This window comes from Rhipicephalus sanguineus, chromosome 11, assembly GCF_013339695.2.
Source record: "Rhipicephalus sanguineus isolate Rsan-2018 chromosome 11, BIME_Rsan_1.4, whole genome shotgun sequence".
Classification (NCBI taxonomy): domain Eukaryota; kingdom Metazoa; phylum Arthropoda; class Arachnida; order Ixodida; family Ixodidae; genus Rhipicephalus; species Rhipicephalus sanguineus.
In genome coordinates this window covers 42168968-42190914 of record NC_051186.1, presented here as the reverse complement: position 1 = coordinate 42190914, position 21947 = coordinate 42168968, and the positions used below count along the sequence as shown (strand labels likewise).

General features: G+C 48.7%; 1 protein-coding gene across 2 annotated transcripts in view; it reads right to left on the bottom strand.

Annotated features, from left to right (window-relative positions):
• LOC119373230 (ribosomal protein S6 kinase alpha-5) overlaps positions 1 to 21947 on the bottom strand; it is a 225243-nt gene that overhangs the window by 41767 nt on the left and 161529 nt on the right. For both annotated transcript variants that reach the window (XM_037643240.2, XM_037643241.2), the window contains exon 2: positions 1950 to 2018. In XM_037643240.2, the coding sequence (XP_037499168.2) occupies positions 1950 to 2018 (69 nt within the window). The remainder of the gene's footprint in view (positions 1 to 1949; positions 2019 to 21947) is intronic.

Sequence of the window (21947 nt, the reverse complement as noted above, 5' to 3'; positions counted from 1 at the left end):
ACGTCAGGCTACAGTAGGAACCGGAACTAGCTTTGAAAAATATACTATACTTACTTTTTAAGAATGCACTCACGCTTGCCACTACATTTTCTAGACTTTCGGGGGCTTCGCCTTAAATCTGACGCAAAAAACAAAAAAAAAAACAAAACGAAAATACGGCCCAAGGCGACACATGGTCAGACTATGAGAAACGTCGTACTGGAAAGGCTCCGGACAATTTCTACCACCTTGGGTTCTGACATCGCACAGTAGACGGGCCTCTAGCATTGCCTCTCCATCAAAAATGCGGCCGCCGCGACAGGGATCCAACCCGCGACTATCGGGTCAGTAGTCAAGGCCGCCGCGGTGGCCTACAGCCTATGCAAACAGATGTTTCAATTATAGCCAGCATCTGGACGTCATCCTACCTACCTACACACCAGCAATTCCTGTGGCGTATGCGTTACTGCGCATAACAGTTCACTCAGATATACACTCCACGCCCAAAAACAGAAACGTGCACCTGCTCGGGGCCGGCTGTGACGGCACAGGACTGCACATCTCGCAATCTACTCTGACGGATGGGCTTATTTTATTTTCGATTCGTTGGCGCCGCCGCGATCTTGTTCAATTGAAACAGGCCTTTAGTACGTCGGGACTTATGGCGTTGGACTTCCCTGTCCTCTTAGCTACTACATTGGCAACGAAGATGGGATTCGAACCCACGCGAGCAAAGCCCATTGTTAGTCGTTCAACATCAGGCCGGTAGGGTAAGGGGGAGTGCAGGTTGCGCAGGTGGCTCCACCACGCGGCAACACACTGCAAAAAGAGGGTGTTTCGGACACCGCGAAGAGCTCTACAAACTGCCTCAGCGGTCTTTCGCGAGGAAATGCCCAACATGACATTTCGAGCTTGACATTAGGTCTATCCGGCCGGAGCCGGTTAGCGCCGCACTGGGCAGGTGGCGACTGCGGGCATTGAAGCGGCACGCGCATTGCTTGCGCGTCCTCGTACCGTCTTTATAATATGGGCTTGGCTCGGCTTCGCGCCGCAATCCACGCGCGCGCAGCAACAGCCGCTGCCGCCGAAGCGAACGGAAAGTAGGACAGCGGAGGGTGCCCGTGGAAAAGTGCCACTATGACAAGAAAGAAAGATAGAAACGAGAGTGAGTACGGCACGGGTGCTTTCCCTTACAGCTGCGGCATAGAGAACAGCTGTCTGCAATCCGCTGCCGTGCAGAGCTTTATCCTATACTTTCTTTATGCGGGAACAAACATGTGCTGTAAGTATATGGCCTTTCACTATGTGTCCTGAGAGTGCAAGATGACGTCCCCTGTCAAGTTTAAGGCTCCGCATCCTCACGTCGCTTCCTCGCGCTACCAAATAAATAAATAAACAAACGCAAATGCTAATGCCCAACTAAGAACCCTTGTACTAATACAGAAGACTGAGATTGGAGAATGGACTACCGGCTCTGCAAATAATTGGCTCGCCGATTTGGTCGCGCTTTTCGCTTTGCTCCTGGAAACCAGGACGTCGTGTCCAAAATAAGTAAAAAAAAAAATAAAGAAAGAAATGCTGTGAAAAAACAAGGGCAAGTTTTCTTTTTTTCTCCTTACAGCCCGTTTCTCCGTGTGCAATAAAATACGACTCGCTCGACGAGTTAGTTTCCTGTACTTATCTAACGCCAGCATGGTTTTCCACTGGCTGGAGATTTGTCGAATCTATTTAAAAAAAAAAAAAGAAGTAGTGTCCGTATTTTTGAAAACGGTCGCTTACGTACTTGCGATCGGTTCCCGGCGAGAAAAAAAAAAAAGAAAAATAAAAGAAAATAAATTGTTAACGCGAGATAATGCTGCGAAAGTGAAATTGAAAGCGAAAGTGAAATTCAGGCCATTCGCGGTGTACGTGGTTCCAGGGCAGTCAATGCGCGAAACGGGATCGCAAAGAGTGACGTTCCAAAAACTCACCTCCCGTTCCAAGAACCCGGAGCAGGTCGAAGTTTGTCATGTCCACCTTCCCCTGACCGGCGAGGTTGACTGCAAATTGGAAAAAAAAGAAAAGGAAAAAGACTCGTTAGTGAAAGTCGCAGCCCATTCCATTTGGCACTAATTACAACCTGCGAGCGGGAAAGAAAGAAAACAAAAAGACGCGGAAATGTTTCGAAAGACGGCGAAGTTGTGACGAGATGTGATGGGGGTATGATATTCGCGTCACGTATCGCATGGGTTCCCTCAAGGACGCACGAGGAAAAAGTTTTTTTGCACACATGGAAACGCGCGCGCGCGCGCGCGCACGCACGCACGCACGCACACACACACACACACACACACACACACACACACACACACACACACACACACACACACACACACACACACACACACGAGATTGGCTGCGTGTATAGACATGACTACAGACACGACTTGTACATCACGTGATGACATTTAATGCTTGTAATTCGGAGATAAAAACAGTGAAAGTTCTCATGAGCTTTCCCTCCACGACTTCCCTTCGCGTAACACACACACACACACACAGAGAGAGAGAGAGAGAGAGGGAGTTAAAGCGTCTTGCCTGTAGACACGACTTCTAAGCCACGTGATGAGATTTAATGGTCGTAATTCAGAGATAAATACACATAAAGGGCCCCTAAAACACTCCTGAGTTAAAGGACGAGAGGGTGGTTTCTTTCTCGATTTCACTATACCCTTCCTACAGACGTTATCTACTCCTCGCCACTTATTTCTTCACAAAACGCGTAGACAATGTCAACACTAAGCGTTGAGCATATCATGATTTCACGCTTTTCGGCTACACGCTGCCATCTCGGCTTACGCAGTCGAAAACGCACAAAACGAAGCGAAATCTGTTGATCGCGCCCGAGGGTCGTGCGAGACAAGGTAGAACAGAGCGTGCGAGTGCATGGCAAAGCATGGCAGGAGACGATTCAAAACTGATATCCCGCGTGTATGGACCAATCGAGGGCTCACTTCTTCGCGACGTCACGTGAACGGGTATGCTGGCGTCACGAATTGCTCCGAAGAGACGGGAAATGCCGGGAGAGAATAACGCACTCGTTCATTTTGTATTTTCGGAGGTTGTTCTCACGTCCTCACGAGATTCGTCCTTCCACGGCTCCCCCCCCCCTTTTCACGTAACACTCGAACCCGCCTACGTTCATTTAAAAAGAGAACGTTGGATTTTGTTAGATGGCCGCGTTATCGTAAGTGGCGCTGTTATCGGCAAACCCTGACGGGGTGATATCACATGACCACTCTGTGAGATTTCCGAAAGACGCGACCTTGGAAAAAAAGAAAAGAAAAGAACGAGGCCTTTGGTAAGCCGTCCTTGAGATGGTGATAAGATAGCCGAGACCTCGAAAACCAAAACCTGTGCACAAAATTAGTCGTCGCAGCAAGATTTGAAGCCATTACGCCTTACGGACAAAGCGACGACGACAAAAAGACCTGATTGAGATGGTTGTTAAGACAGGGAAGAAGTTTCACATCAGAAAAAAAAAGAAGCAAAGGCGGAGGGGAGGGTGGGAAGCTGCACTTAAGGAGTTAGATGCCGTAAATGTTAAGGCTTCCCGGCTGATTAGTCGTTATAATTCCAAGTGAGAGCTCGAAAGAGCTAATCGGCAGCTTTTACGAGTTAATCGGTTCGTTTGATCGGCGCGCCGCAGTAGCGGAGATAATCGCGGGCTCCTTACATCGTCCTCGAACTTCTTGTACGGGTACGATTGCCTTTACAGCATACATGAATGCTAATACGAGAGAGTTAGAATAATACGAACGTAAAACGGAGCGTGGAAATCGATGTCGTTGAGCAGATTACATGCGGTTGAGGAAATCAGGAAAACAGACGGCAATGCATAAACGCAAAATACTGTGCAGAACGGACGAGAGAGCATGCGCAGAACAAACTCACACGGTGGTTCATAAATAGACATCTTTGTGCAGACGACAGTTCGCAGAACAGACGACACAGCAGTCTGTTATAGGCATAATTGCGCAGGCGACAGTGCGCAGGACAGACGCATACGTGGCCTATCACGTGGGCGTCTTTATCACGCTGGGCGACTTACACACCAGACAGCTTTGTGCAGACGACAAAGCACATAGCAGAGGACCACAATGTGGTCTATTACCGGAAAACACCTTTGTACAGGCGACAGTGTGCGGAATATACGACACGGTGTTACCAGGGTACAACTTTGTGCAGACGACAGAGCACATAACAGACGACAACAATGTGGTCCATTACCCAAAGACACCTTTGTCGAGGCTACAGTGCGCAGAACAGACGATAAGGTGGTTAGTTACCAGAAGACAATTTCGTGCAGACGACAAAGCGCAGGACATATGACACGATGGCTAGTCTGTTATCAGAAGGCAACTTTGTGCAGACCACATGTAGACCACATAACAGATGACAACAAGGCGGCATAGCAGCGGAACACACCTTTGTCCAGGCGTCAGTGTGCACAAGAGACGACATCAAGGTGGTCTATAACCAGAAGACCACTTTGTGCAGACGACAGAGCGCTGAGCTAACGACAACAAGGTGACAGTGTGCACAAGAGACGACATCAAGGTGGTCTATAACCAGAAGACAACTTTGTGCAGACGACATAGCGCTGAGCAAACAACAACAAGGTGGTCTATTACTAGAAGACAATTTTGTGCAAACGACAGAGCGCTTAACAGACAACACTGCATGCGGTCTATCGGAGTGTATACAAAAGCACAGATGTGACTGCAAGGAAAAACGTTCATCGTGGAGAAAAGAGAACAAGTTGGAGATTCGTGAGTTGGCGTAGAAACCGACGAGAACATTACGAGATATAACTTCGACTTGGCTCGCGTCGGCTACTAACGATCGTGACAACAACAGTCACGAACATGCGTAACGACGCGTAATGGAGTCCACGCATGCGTTTTCTGCGGGGCGGCAGCCCTGCCTTCCTATATAGTGGTTTTGTCGACGTACACTTTTCCACGACATCCCGCATCGAAGATCGTCAGCATCAACAGATGTTTGCGTTTACCGTCGTTCTTAAGGAAAAGTCCTGCCTTTTCAAATCTGATCTAGCGGGAGGTTTCTTTTTATTTCTTTGATTCGCCTGTAGTCGCTTTCTTTTTCGTTTTAGCCTATTCTTCCGCATTCAGGGTTGCTATACGCTGTCCTTCGTAGAAGGGCACACGCATGCATGCGCCGAATTACCTTGTAATACATCGCCGACAGAAGGCGGAAGGATATCTTACATACACATAAGGCCGTGCGAGTCAACGTCGAGTACGGGCTTAATTCGACGCCCCATTCTATGCACAGCGATGACAGGCACCTAATTATCTCCCTCTGTCTATCCTTAATTACGAGTTCCTTTCGATGCATTGTAGAAGGTTCCGGGAAAGTAACAGCACCTCGCGTTCTGAGCGTGTACTAATACTACAACAGCCTCCGACGCAAACCAAGTGCATAGCGAGAATAACGACGTCAACCTCGCGATAACTAATTGCGCTGAAATTCGACCGGTTATCTGTGAGGAAAGTGACAGAGAAGACGCGGGTACCCAGGATAAGATCAGCGTTGAGATTTACGCATGGTCTCAAGGCAAGTGTAGTTAGTGATTTTTCAATCCGCATTTTTTTTTTTTTCATTTTCCTGTGCTACCTTCAAGTGCTGTCTAAGTAGGGAGGGGGGGGGGGGGGGGGAGCCAGAGCTTTGCGGGGTGATTTAGTGGTCGTGTACTAACGACGTACATAGCTGGGGACTACGCGGATTAAATTTCGACAACCCGGGGTGGGCTCTTTAATAACGTGCACCCGAATCTACAACATGCACGGGGTGTTGTATAGCGTTTCGCTTCAAATCGGAGTGCGCGTATGCTGCGGCTTCGAATCGAACCCGCGTCCTTCCGCGAGCTTATAAAGCAGCAGCATGAGCTGTTGTCCGTCGTCACCATACGGAAAGAAAAGTGGGTCGCCTGCCCACTTCGAGGACGCTACACGAGTACGCGGTCGCGTGCGTGTGTACAACGTGTGTAGTACACTTTGCGGGCAGCTAGCCGAGAGCGAAGGATGGCGGAAGTTACAGAGAACGCGCAGCCAACCGTTTCCTCCAAAGAACGGCGCGTGCAGTGCAGTTGCCATGGTGACGACTGTCGAGGTAAGGAGAGAAATAAAATATAAAAAAGACGTCAGCGTTCGCGGGAATATTTTTTTCCTCTGTCTCTCTCTCTCTCCCTTTGTTTTTATTATTTTTTTTACGCGCATACACGCAAACCGAGAACGGAGCCACGCACATAACTTCACAGACCTCGATATGTGGCGAAACCGGGAAGTCAGTGAGGCGGCAAATTCGTTAAATGTATGCGTGGGGGGATTAAATGTTGAAGTGTGTGTGTGTGTGTGTGTGTGTGTGTGTGTGTGTGTTGTGTGTGTGTGTGTGTGTGTGTGTGTGTGTGTGTGCGCGTGTGTGTGTGTGTGTGCGTGCGTGCGTGCGTGCGTGCGTGCAACTTTTAGAATACAAGGACATTGCAATTCTCATCAGAATTACTGATTTTGTGCCGGCGCACAAAATCTGTGGAACTGGTGATTGTAGAGTTGCATGGTGATTCATGACACTTGAAATAGGAGCGCTTAACTATACACGGACTTTCTTTGACCAACCTCAGTCCGGTAATAGAGTTGTCCACCAAACTTCTTTTCTTCTTAGCCAAGACGTCTCTAAGACGTAACGGACAGGACGCGACGACGAGCAACGAAGTTCGTGACCCCGATTCGGCTACGGGTCGTGTCGGGACATGCGCGGCAGCGCGCTCTATAAGCAACCACCAATGCTCTGCTGCGAGCGAGCGAGTCCTTTCAGTCCGAAGAAGTCGTCAGCCACCTTTTCTCTCTCTCTCTCTTTCCCCCAACCCTTTCTTTCAAACATCTTGGCCTCCATTCCTGCGCGCAGTACAAGAGGCAACGAAGACGGGTTGCGCATCAGAAGAGATAGTATACGTAGCCAGAAATTTTTTTTCCTCGGGGTGGGGAGTTTAATTACCCTGTGTGTATGTTCGTGCGTGCGTTTGTACGTGTGAATGTATATAAACGCATGCAAAATTGCATTTTTTTAAGGGGGGGGGGTGGGATCGGGCCACTGGCGAAGCCAGAGAGTGGGGCTCCTGTGTACTCTCCTCCCTCCGCCATCGCCACTGGGGAGAGAGTACCCGACTTCAAACAGAGCGGTGATAACGCTCCACGCAGCAATAATTAAGCCGTAAAAGCTATCTTAACTGCTTTCTCAAAGGGCACTGAAACCACGCCTGCGGCATTACAACGTGCGATTCTATCTTACACCGGGAAGTTTATCGAAAGTTGGACTGCTTCCAGGCCGTTCCAAACGAGCTCGCCAATCCAAAGCGAATCGCCCGCTGTGGTTCAGCGCAGATTAAGGTGTCGCGTTAAAGCTCGAGGACGCGGGTTCGCTTCCCGACCACGGCAGCCGCATTTCGATAATCCGGAGGCACCCCCACTACGGCTTGTCTCGTAACGATATGTTTTGGCACGTAGAAACTTATAAATTATTTTTAATCCAAAGTGAACCACGCTTTGAATTAGCGTTTCGCCTCCCCCCCCCCTTATTTTCTTTGTTCGAAAGTAGCGCACGCATTCAAGAAAGCCAAGGCCCGGGTAAATCAATTCCAATTCCAAAGATATTTCTCTTTTCAGTCTGAATCGAAATTATTGAGTTCTCTGACAAATTATTTACGAGTGCCTGCGCTAAACAACAACAAATACAACAAATAAGAAAAGAAGAAAACGACATCAGACAGGCTTGCGAGCGCTTTCTCCTTGAAACGTGGCTTCTTATACCTGCATATCGTATACCGCTGCAACGCGAGCGCGCTCTGCGGTTCGGTCGTTACAGTTGCTTTCAATTCGCTTCTTTTCTTCCCCCTTCGGGAGACTATTATTAGCTCCTTAGCTCGAGGAACACATAGCCACTTACGCACGCGATCCATACCCGTGCATCGTGTTGTTTTCTTTACGTTTTTTCACCTCTCAAGACGAAGTGGATTTGATGACGTACCGCGCGCTCGTTCAGAGAGTCCGGCAAGGACATCGCCTCGCTCGTTGTGCCGTACATAGCTTGTCTTTTTCTTGTTTTTTTTTATCACACTTACGTAACACGCTCCGGCCCCTGTTCAGGTTGCTGGTTATTATTAGCCGCGGGTTCCCGTCAACAAAAAGAAACCGCGGCAAGCGTCGAGCAGCTTTTATTGCGCCAAGCGAAACGGTATCCAAAATTGCGCGGAAAACAACGTATAGGAGATTTCTGACGTCACATTGAAGCCATAATTAGCGCCTAATTGAAGAAGCCATTAAAAGATGTAGAGGCGAAGTTGTGTCAATGTCTCCCAGTACTATCATTTTGCATTAAAATCATTTGTTTTAATTTTAATTTTACTTGCAACAATAAAAATCACTCACGGTTTCCCAAATCGTGGTATGTATGTATGTATGTATGTATGTATGTATGTATGTATGTATGTATGTATGTATGTATGTATGTATGTATGTATGTATGTATGTATGTATGTATGTATGTATGTATGTATGTATGTATGTATGTATCGCCAGCCAAGTTTTATTGTAACACGACAGGCTACTACAACTGCAAAATTGTGTGTACACTTTCAACCACTTTCGCGGGGTACAACAATCGGCAGGTTAACGAAGTCTCAAAAGATCCGATCCGCAAGCCAAGCCTGATCGGAGGCGGGCGACCACCACGAAAGAGAACGCGCACAAGTGTACGGATTAGGGCAAACGAAACTACGAACGAGTAAAATGTAGGCCGGCGCGCGCATGTGGTTAAAATGCGAAAAGGAGGCTATAGGCGAGGCAAGGCTTAACGACAGGCAGGGTGGTCGCTCAGGCCTGTTTCCTTTTCTTGTTGCTATTAATTCCTCATGTTTACATTAATCCCGAAAATAAGGTCAACTTCCGCTGGACGTCCCGCTAAAGCGGCCCCCAGTTGCACACGATTAAAAACAAATCGCTCTTCCCGTTTACGCAGCGGGTGCGTGCGTACACAGAAATCAAAACACAACATGGCGTCCAGACTTGACGGACATGTCCGCAACATCGGAACTAAGTTGCTCGGACGGCCATGATACGAGAAGCAAAAAGGAGGGCAGACGAACAGCGACAAACGATAGCAGACGACAAAGAAAGATGGCGCCAGCCTTCACTCTTCTTTCCTATCCTCCATACCAGACGTCTTGCTTGGTGACGTTTGTAGAGGATGCTTGCAGCAGACGGTGTACCTAGCAGACGACGCGACTGCCGTTGTTACTCTAACCGTTACCTAAGCGCCCGCGTCCCACCACTCTTACCGGTTTCTTTTTTCTTGTTTTTTACTTCCGTTCTTCCTTTATTCGCTTTTGTTGCCACTTCCTTTTGTCTACAAGGCACCAGGAAGAGACGATGACGCAGTCGGGCCCACAGAGGGGGCCTTCCAAAAATAACGCCCTCCAACTTTCTTTCTTACCCCTCGGTGTTACCACTACCATACATCCAGAGGAGGGCAGGCAATCTGCCTCGTCTCCTATACATCTGGAGAGTCATGCGCTCTCTCCATCTCTCCAATCAATCTCGCCTCCTCCGCGTTCCGGTCTTGGTGCGTTTAATCCTCTTCGCAGATTACATCGCGTCACGCTTACAGCCGGCCCGCCTCGCCGAGTCTTTTTATGTGTGCATAGCGCAGTAACAGAAGTAACGATTCGAGGCTTCGAAACGTTGTCGTCTGCTCGCTAGCCCGTTTGAGACAGACAGACGGACGATTGGCGAGATGGGCTACCGAGAACGGGTTGTGCCAGGTCATGACCGGTTTCGGTGACGGAATGTCGAACATCCCTTGTCAAACGCTCTGTCGCCCTCGCGTCGCGCGAGAAATAGCTGTTGCAAACGTGCTGTTGCGAACAAGAGTGTCACTCGGTGCTTTTGCCACTAAAAAGGAACCTACGCGCACTAATTGAATACTTGTGCCGTTTCGAAATGCGGTACTCTGAACGTGTGTTTGTAAACTATCATTAGCGTAAGTTGAGCGACTGATTAGATAGATAGATAGATAGATAGATAGATAGATAGATAGATAGATAGATAGATAGATAGATAGATAGATAGATAGATAGATAGATAGATAGATAGATAGATAGATAGATAGATAGATAGATAGATAGATAGATAGATAGATAGATAGAGATGTTCAAAAAGCTGACGAAGGCACGAAAGAATGAGCCTATACAATTCATGGCGGTTCGACCTACCAGACAGCTATATAAAATGAGAAAAAAAAAGTATATACATGACAGAAGAGAAAGCCGGAAGCAGCTCCTCGAGTTTAAGTAGAGCACACGAAAAAGCGGCGTTTAAGAAAGACAGCTGACAAGCGTTTTGCTCCGCGCGCATTCCATCCGCCGCCGCACCGCTTCAGACATAGCGGAAGTGGTAAAGTGCCGGAGAAAAAGAAGTCCCGCGAGAGCGGGGCTCGGCGAACGAGAGAGTGCGAGAGCTGAGTGAAGCGGGCCATCGCATTCCGCTACCTGTCTTGGATGCGTCTGCGAAGCTAGGTCAGACCGAGATTACAGCCTCACTGTGCTAATTGTAAGACCGTAACGCTTAAAGCACGTTTCTTAAATGTCCCTTGGGAGCCGTGTGGTCACTTGCGACCGACTGCGCGTGCGCAGTTGTATTATAACATTAGTATTGTGCTCAACTAGGATAGCCCGTGATACAAGCGTCTCTCATTTAGTACAACACGCACTGGAAATAATACCTGTCGGGGTTTTACGTCACAAAACCACGATATAATTTGAGAGACGCTGTAGTGGAGGGCTCCGGAAATTTCGACCAACTGGGGTTCTTTAACGTGCGCCTAAATCTAAGCACACGGACTGCTAGCATTTCGCCTCCATCGAAATACGCATTTAAATATGGATTTCGTGGCCCCTTCGAGATAAAGGTCATGCGCCACTGAGGACGTTGCCATTGCAGATGGCTTTTTCGTCATCAATTTGTGCTTGCTTGCTCTGTTCGCATCCAACGTAGCGTGACCAAAGATTTCGCCCCTTCATATATGGAAAGCTAGAACCGGTTCTCCGTCGTCGCTTCCGTAGCTGTACAAAATCGTCAAACAAGAATACACATATATAGCGAAAATCCGGAATTGTACTCGACAGCTTGCGAGTCTGTATCAGCACTTGCATGCGATGCGGTCTCTATAGTTGGGTCGAAACTGATGCTCTTCTCAGGAGGTGGCGCCACCAGTGCCGACGCTTTTGTCTACGTCACTGGTGTTTCACATATTGCATCAAGCGGGAAATGAAAAGAGGCAACAGCGAGTTAATAACCGTCCCTTGCACCTTGGTGACCTACGTGCTAGATTGGGCTTCGAAGTGATACTTAATATGAGGGTTGTACTGATATGGGTTATATTGTTTGGCATTCCATTACGCTGCAATGCGTACGAACGGAGCGAAACACAAGGACAAAAGGGCGACAGAGAACACCACAAAACGCTATAGCATCCAACTACAAAGGCTTCATTACATTGTGCAAAAAAAAATATTATTAAATGTGGTGGCGTGTTATTTATACACGTTACAACCCACGTCTCGATGCGCCGTCCCGTTGTTCCTACGAACGTCACGCCATTCATCACTCTTATCGTAACAACGCATAGTGCGATGCGACGTGTAACGAGGTTACACACACACACACACACACACACACACACACACACACACACACACACACACACACACACACACACACACACACACACACACACACACACACACACACACACACACACACACCACTCTGATAAGAGAGATGATGGAAGAGAACCCAAAAGAAGAAACGGCGGATACAGCTTAGGCACAATGACACGACAGTGGAAAGGGGGGTAGTGTCATTGTGCCAGCTGCAATGCACACACATAAACATGGCGCAGGGAGGGTTGCACCGTTACGCATACTTCTGTGGCGTTACGCGTTACGTGCAGCACGCAACAGCGTCAGTTGTCGCGGTGCTTTCGAGCGTGCACTCACTGCTGTCTGTACCGGCATGGTGGGACCGCATTCAAGTGCGCCCGTGCTATATTTATGTACAACGGGAAGAGAGAAAGATAGAGAGGGAGAGGGCACGCATAGAGAGGTGGCGGTGTCCGTATGTAGGAAGAGTGTCGTGAGGCAGCAGCGCGTCGTATGTAGAGCGTGGAAGGTTAGCGAAGCCGTCGCTGGCCCAGCAAGCGATATAGGGCCCTACTTACGGTGTGTACAGGCGAGTGTGGATGAGAGCGAGGCGGTGATTGCAATGGCAGGTATAGGTGGTTCGGGCAAGAACGACCGACCGACTGGGAACTGTTACTACACAAACTCAAAGTATTTTTTTCACCACTTTTGTAAAGGATACGGCGGGCAGTAACACGAGCACATGTTTTGAGCAGGAAACGAAAAAAAAAAAAAATCCAGTGTGTTTCGACCTTCGCCCGCTGTCAGAGGCGCGTGTCAAAGCGTGTGTGTGTGTGTGTGTGTGTGTGTGTGTGTGTGTGTGTGTGTGTGTGTGTGTGTGTGTGTGTGTGTGTGTGTGTGTGTGTGTGTGTGTGTGTGTGTGTGTGTGTGTGTGTGTGTGTGTGTGTGAAAGAAAGAAAGAAAGAGCTTAAGATAAAAGAAAGAACAAGACAGAGAATGGAAAAAAGTTGTAAGAGAGGAAAAAAAAAACGAGAGAGAGGTGAGGATACGTCCCGAATGAAAGGCACAGGACAGGAGTGGTTGACTGCGGAAGAGCGCGTGCATGCGATTCCGTTCGCTGCTCCGCAGGTGACGTTGTTGTAAGTGCGTGATATATGTTCGCATCTGGTCGCGCAGTGATTCGTTTCTTCTTTTTTTTTTTTTGCCAACACACCGAGCGCGACAGTGCAAAAACTGTGCCACTCGCTCGAAGTTTTGTCTTCCGTGCAGCGCAGACCTCCGGCGCAGAATATACGTATAGACAGATGGCTCTCGGTACAGTTTGCATATCGCGCCACGCTATCTTATCAACGCATTCTGCTGTTGTACAGTACAGGCTATCGAGTGGACGCATCGCTATCGACAGCACGCGATAACAAGAGCACCTACCTCACACACTGCAAGCGACAAGAAGCAAGGAACGCTAGGAAATGTTATAAGTGGTGTATACTTATGGTTTCGTGACGCTGCGTGCTTGGCGTACAAAGCGTTGCGCGTAAGCTTTGTCATAGAAATTATGTTGACCTTCTATTAAGTTTTTCGTTCTCCTCGGTAAATCCTTCGTTGAGGTTCGGTCGAATGTCGAGTCCCAATTTTTGCAACACCTCGAGAAGAGTATGCAAAACAGGACAAAATATTGTTCCGGTTTCCGAGATTTCTTATGAAAATAGCACCCGCTGTTCAACCGCGCATCAAGCGAATGACAGTTGAGGGTAACAGATCTCAACGGAGACGCAAGAATACATTCACGACCGAGGGATGCTGTCAAACGTCCTTGGGGACGCTGTTGCTAAACTACCACTTTATGAACTTCAATATGAATTTTAAGATATACCTGACGTTTCATCAAGCAGACGTTACATACAGACATAAACAACTTCCGTAAATACTAGTGAAAATCAGTGCGAACACAACGGAGACACAAGACGATAAGGACACAGTAGGAGTGCCTATTCTAACAACTGAAGTTTATTGAAACAAAACAAAAACAAACAAAAAAACGCAACGAAAACCAACACCATGCGTGCGCAGGAATTTTAGGTCACGTGAAAGAAATTGTTAAGCGTGCGTACCCCGCAATCTAGCGAGCACGCAGACGGTCCAGATACGCAGTCATCACCCTTCGTTTTGATCACGAACGCTTCCGCGAGCCAGGCATGTAGTAGCAAATGGCTGTTTATTTAGTGCAATATGTGACCGAAGCAAGGAGGAGGGAAATTAAGTTTTACTGCAGAACGAACTCTTATGTACTTGTCTAATGCGAGCAGCTGACACCTGCAGTGCATAACGGAGGAGGACAGTAAAGAGATGGGAACGAGAATATAGCGGGGACCACTTTCATATGTACACAGAAGCCGTAATAATAGATGTCCCTACAAACACTGCAGACGTCTTGCAACGACTCCCCGGTCATGGTCAGCGGATTTCACGCTAGAGGGTACTGGGCAACCCAGCGAGTCCCCTGTCTTTCAAAGCTCGCACTGTTTAAACCTCAAACGCAAGGCGAAAAGAACGAAGAAATAAAAAAAAAAAAAAAGAAAGGACGAGCACTGTGAAGAAGTGATAAACAGTTCTCTTTGCAAAACGGCCATGCAGCGCGGCACGTGCAACCTTCAGCTGCCTCCGCGTGTCGAGAGAGAGAGGGAGAGAGACGAGCCATGCTAACGTTGCAGCTGTCAGAGCAACAACGTTTTCAGACCAGGCAACAACGGTCGCACGCGCGACTCGCGCTGCAAAGTGCAAACGTCTGCAGGTGCATTGCACTGACCACACACACACACACACACGCGCGCGCAGGCTGCGTGTTTATTGTGTAGCTGTAGATGCGGCCGTTACAAAGAACGGCAGGAACGAATCTCTCAGCTGTAGCAAATGATGGCGATTAGCTATTGTACGTGTCACCTATTAAGGCGAAAGCCTTAGGTGCCTCAATCAAACGCGAAAATTGACCGGCGTCCCGCGTCGGCGGCGTCAACATCAGTCATGTAAAAAAAAATTCAAAACTAGCCATAGTCATGCAACATTACATTAGCCATAATTCAATATACATTAGCCATTATTAGCAGTGCTCATCAGGGCTGGACATCGTTTTTTCCTGTGTTCGTCCGAGCTTTGCGCACATACCCTACAATAAGGGCTGGTAGTGTGCGAGAAAACACGGTAGGCTCGAAAAGAAAACCGCCGTGCACAAGTCGAGGGGTTTGCTAAGATATACTCTCGCTATCACATGTAAAACATGTAGACCCGAAGAGTCGCGTCTTGGAACTAAACGCAAGGCCGCAATATATAGAAAAGGAGGGCTGGCAAAACACTTTTCTCACTGACGCACCGCCGAAGACGTTCGAAAGGTACCAAGGGCGGCCGCCAAACGTGTGCGAACAGCCTCGAGGGCAGAAAACAACAAAGTTTTTTTTTTTTTTCCTCGAGCCAATATCATATATATGCAACCGCGTAGCAAGCAAAGAAAAAAGGGGAAGCCCCCTCACAACCCCCTTGAACGCACGTGCCTGTCTTTCCGCAATAACATACTTCGAGTAAAGGAAAAGGACAACCGCCCTCGTAAAAGAGCACCGGTCGTTCGATGAAGGATACGAGACCGTAGACGGAACGAGCTGTGATCGGCGGCCACGTGCTCGTCGCGTGCTGCCGTTTGTTAGGCAGCTTTAGAATAGGGCACACAAAACTTTGCGCTAGGGTTTGTCGCCACTGCGCATGCGTAATACGCTATATACTCTCGCGTATGCCCACGTTAATTGACGGAAATAGCGTATAGTACCAAACAAACGCTATCCCTGCGTACCCTTTTCTAGAACTGCTAATTGGCGAAAGCCTCAGATGTGAAAATTGAGGGGCGTTTTCGAGATTTGGCAAGACTGGACGATACTTCTCGAGGTCGGCGTCAACGCGAGTGATGCAAAAATAGTAATAAAGGTCGGTCAAAAGTCACGTGATACTCAAGTGAATGCGCGTGCGGGCAGTGGGTGTCTCAAAAGTCACATGACCTCAATGTAACATAACGACATCACTGACGTCACAGATCGCCAGGATTTGTGACGTCATCGTGATGTGGGGAGAAAGGCACCTACCACTTAAAGTGAGACCCTTCGGGGGGCAGGGAGGCGGGGAACTTATGTGTTGTGTTTGTATTATGTTTCCATATTATGTTTGATCTTGGGGGTGGAGGGAGGGGTAGATGGGTACCGCTTCTGCTGTTGTCTATTATTGGGACACTGCCATAGTGAAAATGACATATTGGCGCGTGCATACTCTTCTGCTCTTTCGCTATTTCATGCCACTTTCTAAGTACCGGGTAGCCAACTGTAGACGCCCCCCAATTAGCCTCCGTGGCTGCCATTTACATTTCTTTCTCTCTCTCTCTTGACACAATCTACGAGTTTTAAACACACACACACACATACAAACACACACACACACACACAAAAAGGCGCGCGCGCGCGCGCGCGCGCAGAAGGCAAACGTCATACTGTGGGATCCACATTCTGGGATCCCGCACATCACATCGGGACACTTCGCGCGTCGACCCTGCCACCTGTACATTCACAACCTAAAATAAAAAAAGGAACTGATTCAACCCGTTTCCGTTTTCACCTAGATAGCTGCGCACAGACACGTGAGCAAGCGCACCCGCGACCTGACGCGCCCGACGATTCCAGCTGCCAACGGAGGCAGCGGCGCCAAAAGATGGCTCCGCAACAGCCGTTAAAAAGGCAAATAAACGCAAATAGAAAAGGTAGTGCAACAGACACGCCTCACAGACAGACACATCGTCGTCGCTTTCGCGATGCGGGGTCGCGATGCCGCCGCGTAGGGATGGGCGGCGGCGACAGCCAGCTGCTCCCTTTGTTCGGCACACGCTCCACTACCAAACCACCACCGCCAGCGCTGTCTCCCTCACCCCAGAGTCGATCAGGGTTGCCAGGTACTCGAAGAACAACCCGCCAAATTATGGCGCATTAATAGCCCAAAAGTAGCCAAACGTAGCCCATAAAAATAGCCCAAAATAGCCAAAGACAATAAATCCAGACAAAACGTTTTTATTTATTATTTACTGACACAGAGCGAGTTTGTACATGAAAGAACTGAATGTACAATGTATTAAGAAAGAGATCAAGCATGTAAAACAAGTGCAAGGGAAAAAAATATGGTTACATGAAAAACTTGTCGAGTGGCATTTAAACGTTGCTTTGGTTAGGACACCCCACCCACACGTCGAAATAGTCTCACTTCCATCCTTTCTGGGTGGCCACACATATGCAAACACTTCTTCCAAGCGCAAGAGAAAGAACCGCGTCGCTTGTGCACTACACAAATGTTCCAACATGTGTGCATGCCTGTTATGCACGCTTTCGGCTAAAAAGGTGGCGCTATCGGAAGACGGTGCGGCCATTGAGAGTCGTTTAATTACAAGCAGAGGCAGACCGCCCCATACACACACATAGAAATGGTCTCGCTTCCATCCTCTGTGGGTGGCCACACATATGCTAACACTTCTTCTAAGCGCAAGTAAAAGAACCGTCGCTTGTGCACTACACAAATGTTCCAACATGTGTGCATGCCTCTAAAGTTGTATGCGTGCTGTCGGCTAGGAAGGTGGCACTTAAGTTTACCCAGCCCGCAACAGGTTGCACAGTCTTGCATTGTCGTCCTTCCGCGGCGTCGGCGATGGTCAAAAGATACAAAAGGCGTGGGCAGAGAAAAGGCGCTCTTTTGCAGTGAGCCGCCCATATGCACGCAATTACACACGCTGCTTGCTTGAGAATGCACGGGTATTCGTGTCTTGTTGTTGGTAGTGTTTGTTGATTAATTTGTTTTCTTTTAACTGGGGCCACAATGTCATAGTCAGTTTCCGGTAAAGAAAGTCCTCCCTTTTTGTTGTCCACAAAACTAGGATTTGACACTCACGCACGCTCGAAAAGGCCCTCTTGTTCCCTCCCCAGCGAGGAGCAAGCTGTGCGCTGTCCCGATGCATCGACAAAAGGACTCACGCTTCCCTCCCTTGCACCCCCACCCCCCGTAACTATATGTCGTGGGGCCGTCGCTACTATGGTTCAGTAAAGATAAGAAAAAAAAGGAAGTGCTTCTCGTTGTGGGGGCACGGCTCAGAGAGACACACAACACGACTACTGAAAGCCCGCGGGGGGGGGGGGGGGGGGGGGGGGGGGGGGGGTGATTCTTAAAAGGAAGAAGGAAATGAAAATGGAAATTGGGTGTGGAGTGCACGATAACTGTCTCTCAAGTGAGGACACCTCAATTTCGTTCCCGCTTCATCCTTTCCGAGAGAGAGACAAGATGCACAACGACCCCAGCACCCCCCTCCCCTCGCCCTTTTCTTCCTTTTTTTCTTTAGGTGTAAAACACGCGTTGCTTTTTTTCTTGCTTATATCGCTCTGCCCGGTCAGAAAGAAGGCGCGCGAAATGTCTATTGATGCACATTCACAACAATCTTGAAGCTAAACAACCACCAAGGGGTAGAAAAGACAATGAAATACGATTTTTTTGAACGAAGCCAGAAAATAGCCCAAATATAGCCAAATAGCCAAAGATGAAAAATCCCGCCAACTCGAAAAAAAAGTAGCCCAATTTGGCTATTTATAGCCCAACCTGGCAACCCTGGAGTCGATGAGAGTGGTGGTGCCTCTCCAAAGCCGGGTCACATCACATACGCCGGCTCGGCCGAGGCGACCGACCCGTCGGAGGACGCAGCACTGTGAACGTGAAGCGATTTTTCCACCCCGCTCTCTCTGACCCCGCACCACTCTCTATCTTTCTCTCTCTCTCTCTCTCTTTATCTCGACCCGGCATCTGAAACAACGACCATCCGCCACTTTTGTTTGTTTGTTTGTTTGTTTGTTTGTTTGTTTGTTTCGTTTCTGTACTCAGCTGGCGGCAGCGGCAATGGTCCGACTTGTAGGGTGGATGTCCGAACCGTTCCTGATTCGTACTCAGCTAATTAAAACGACAGATGGGCTATTTTGACCGGTCACACACAACGTCTTCAAAAAACAAAAGAACAGAGGCTGCATGGTTCGAAAAAAACGCGGGGCCAAGCATGGGACGCCTGCTCCGAACCGAAACGTCGGCCGAAAGTCGACCAGGACTACGAGAAGGCAGGCAGCACCAACGTTGGGCAGCACCGCTGGTACGGGAGAGTGGGAAAGAGAAAGATTAGAAAGACGGGAGAAAACAAGGCGGTGGAGAGAAAGAGAGGGAGAGAGAACACTGACGAGCCGACGCCATCGTCTTCCAACGACCGCAAACAAGCAAGCAACAAACCCTGGCCAACACACATAACGGGAGGGGAAGATAAACTGCCTCCGCATGCCACGGCACGCGTAGTTTTTGACAGCACCCGGCTGCCGCTGCTCTCACGCAGGCCTGATCGGTCTCACGTGCGCGCTCGACGTGGCGTCGCCTTCCCCTTCAACTTTTGAAACGGCTTCGATGTAGCGCAAAGGACACGAGAATGCACATGAGGACACCACAGAGCGCACCTTGTGTGTCTCCTCGTGACGGTGTCATTTCGCGCTACATCAAAGGTGTTGACATGATTCACCAACAAGTCGACATTGCAAGCAAAATGCTTTCTCAGAGAGGGAGAGGCTAGTTGCTCTATGATTTCTGAAAAAGAACATCTTAGCGCAAAATGACACAAGGGGCGCGTAATTCGAAGGTTGTGGGTGCGGATCCCACCGAAGAAAAGCGTGATTTTTCGTCCACTTTATTTTCTTTCAATTTAAGTGAGAATAATTACGCTACAGTTAAAAAAACCACAAATATTCCCTATGCTCCCTTATGCTTTCCTTGGCTTAATTGTCTGTCGGTTTCATTAGTTATGTATAATACAAAGTCAGGCAGCTGCCCTTGTGCTGTGTTTACATTTCCATGTGTTTCTTCAATAAACAAGTTGGAAGTTAGCGCCAGTCCCGTGTACCTGTCTGACCTTGGGTGATATTCTGGTAATCGTGAAATTCCGCCATTGGTCATCTCTGATTGGCCCAAAGAGCTGCTACAACCTTTCTGATTGGCTTAAAATGCCGTCATTATGAAATTTGACAAGATGGCGGAATTTGACAGTGTCCTTTAATAGTCTTGCTCGTGTCGTTTTGCGCTACCATTGTATTGTTCAGAAATCACACTGCAACCCTTATCCACTACATTCCCCTTCAAGACTGCCTCCTCTATCCCTCTCTCCCTCTCTCTCTATCACTCCCCCACTGTCCTCCTCTCTTATCTCATCACAAGCTGCAGCGGCGAGTAGCGGTGGAGTCTCGCACGCGAGCAGCCGGTCGCCTTCCCTTTCTTTTTCGTTACCCTTCCCACTCGGTGGTCGGCGCGTCGACATCGCCGCCTGCCGCCGTGAACCGAACCAGGAAGAGACGTTTCGGCTCACGGAGAGCAAAGCATAGCAACGCCGTAGGAGGAGGGGGGTCGGCTGGTAGAGCGAACGGAGAAACGATGGCAGGAGAATGTGCGAGGAAGTGGTGGGGGTTGCGTGCCGGGTTGTTTTCCGTCGGCAGGGTGCTCCCCCCTCCCCCACTCCCCGCCAAGGAACGGCGAAGTCGAAATAGCGGATAGAAAAAGGGCCAGAGGAACGTACGAAAGCGAGCTGCTAGGCGCGGACTCGGCGGACTGAGCAGCGAAGTGACGACCTACAGCCGCTGCGCGCCGGTCGCGCTGGAGAAGTAGAAGCGCATTGCTTGCCCTGGCTTCGCCTTCTTCATCACTTAGAGGCGGACCAACAACGGTCGCTTCGTTTCTTCCTAAGCCTTTTCATTTTTTGTTTCTGCGTTTGCAAAAAGGCCTCTTCGCTCTATCTGGTGCAAGCGCTTTCTTTTTCTGCCGCAGGCGGCATTTCGTACATCGACCAAACTGGCGATATATGCCGTTTCTGTATGTACAGCATATACCGTGCTTTCGCAACGAGCACGCCAATCGTACGCAGGTTATTTCGTTATTCAACAAAAAGAGACGAAAAAATAAACTGGAATCCTTATACAAGTCATGAAAACGTTACCGTATGTGCTCGTACACCCACAGCTCTCTTCATTCATTTGTTCGTAATTGCCTTCTTAGCTTTTCAAACTGTGCTATCGTGTTTTCTTTTTTTTTTTTCCTCACGCAACACAGATCCCCCCGCTTGTAGCACCATTTGTTTACATACATACGTTTCTTTACGAGCGCATTTTGTTTGTTGCCACCAGGCGTCGGCAGTGATCAAGTTTACGATGACAAAACAAACATGAAATACCACGAAATGGCCGCTAATGGCCAGGTATGTACGTAACGACTCTTCCATGCTTCCCCATTAGGCGCGCTGAGAGTGACGAAACAATGGAAACACGCGGAAGCGCCAGAACAGGCCGCTAATAATTTTGATTGACGCTCGCGAGGCCAGCACCACGCAGTAGCTTCGCTCCTGTTTGCCCGTCGTCTAAACAGTTGCCGCGCGTACAACACACACACGTATACAACGAACGCCTCCATTAGGACGGGTTCCCAAGGTCTGCAAGCGACGCCATCAGTACGCACAAAAAAGCAAAGAGGTAATAGTTGTAACGTTCGCATTCTGTGTTTTCGCCGTGTAGCAACAAAAGGCTCACCCACGCCCATGCTGGCATTGACTTTCGCATGACCTTGACAGGCCGTGAACGCGTAATTTCTTTTCAGATCGTCGGCAAGTAGACCCTTCAATGCTTGCGCATTCAAATTTGGTCATTTATGCAGAGCTGGGGTAGCAGACGACAAGGCTTACCTAAGGCAGACGACATGGGTACAGTTGTGAGCAATATGGGAGGGAACACCGAATTCGCGTTTAATAAACGATTACTTGTAATGCACGGATATGAATGTGACGTGCTCCGAACGCGTACTTCCTTTGAGATCGTACTTTCTTTTGAGATCGGCGGCGAGTAGCTCTTCAAATGCTTGCGATTTAAGATTTCGTCATGTATGCGAAACGTAGCAAACGACAGGGTTTATACCGGCAAAGAAAATACGTGGTAGACCTACAGCCGTGGTTTACTTCGCTACAGTTTTCGACTCATCGTGACTCGGTCTGTACAACACGCACGCGCAGAAGCTTACATACCGCAAGCGCGGATAAACGGTCACGGAGGAAGAAAAAGAAAACTTAGGAGGGAGCATTACGTCACGC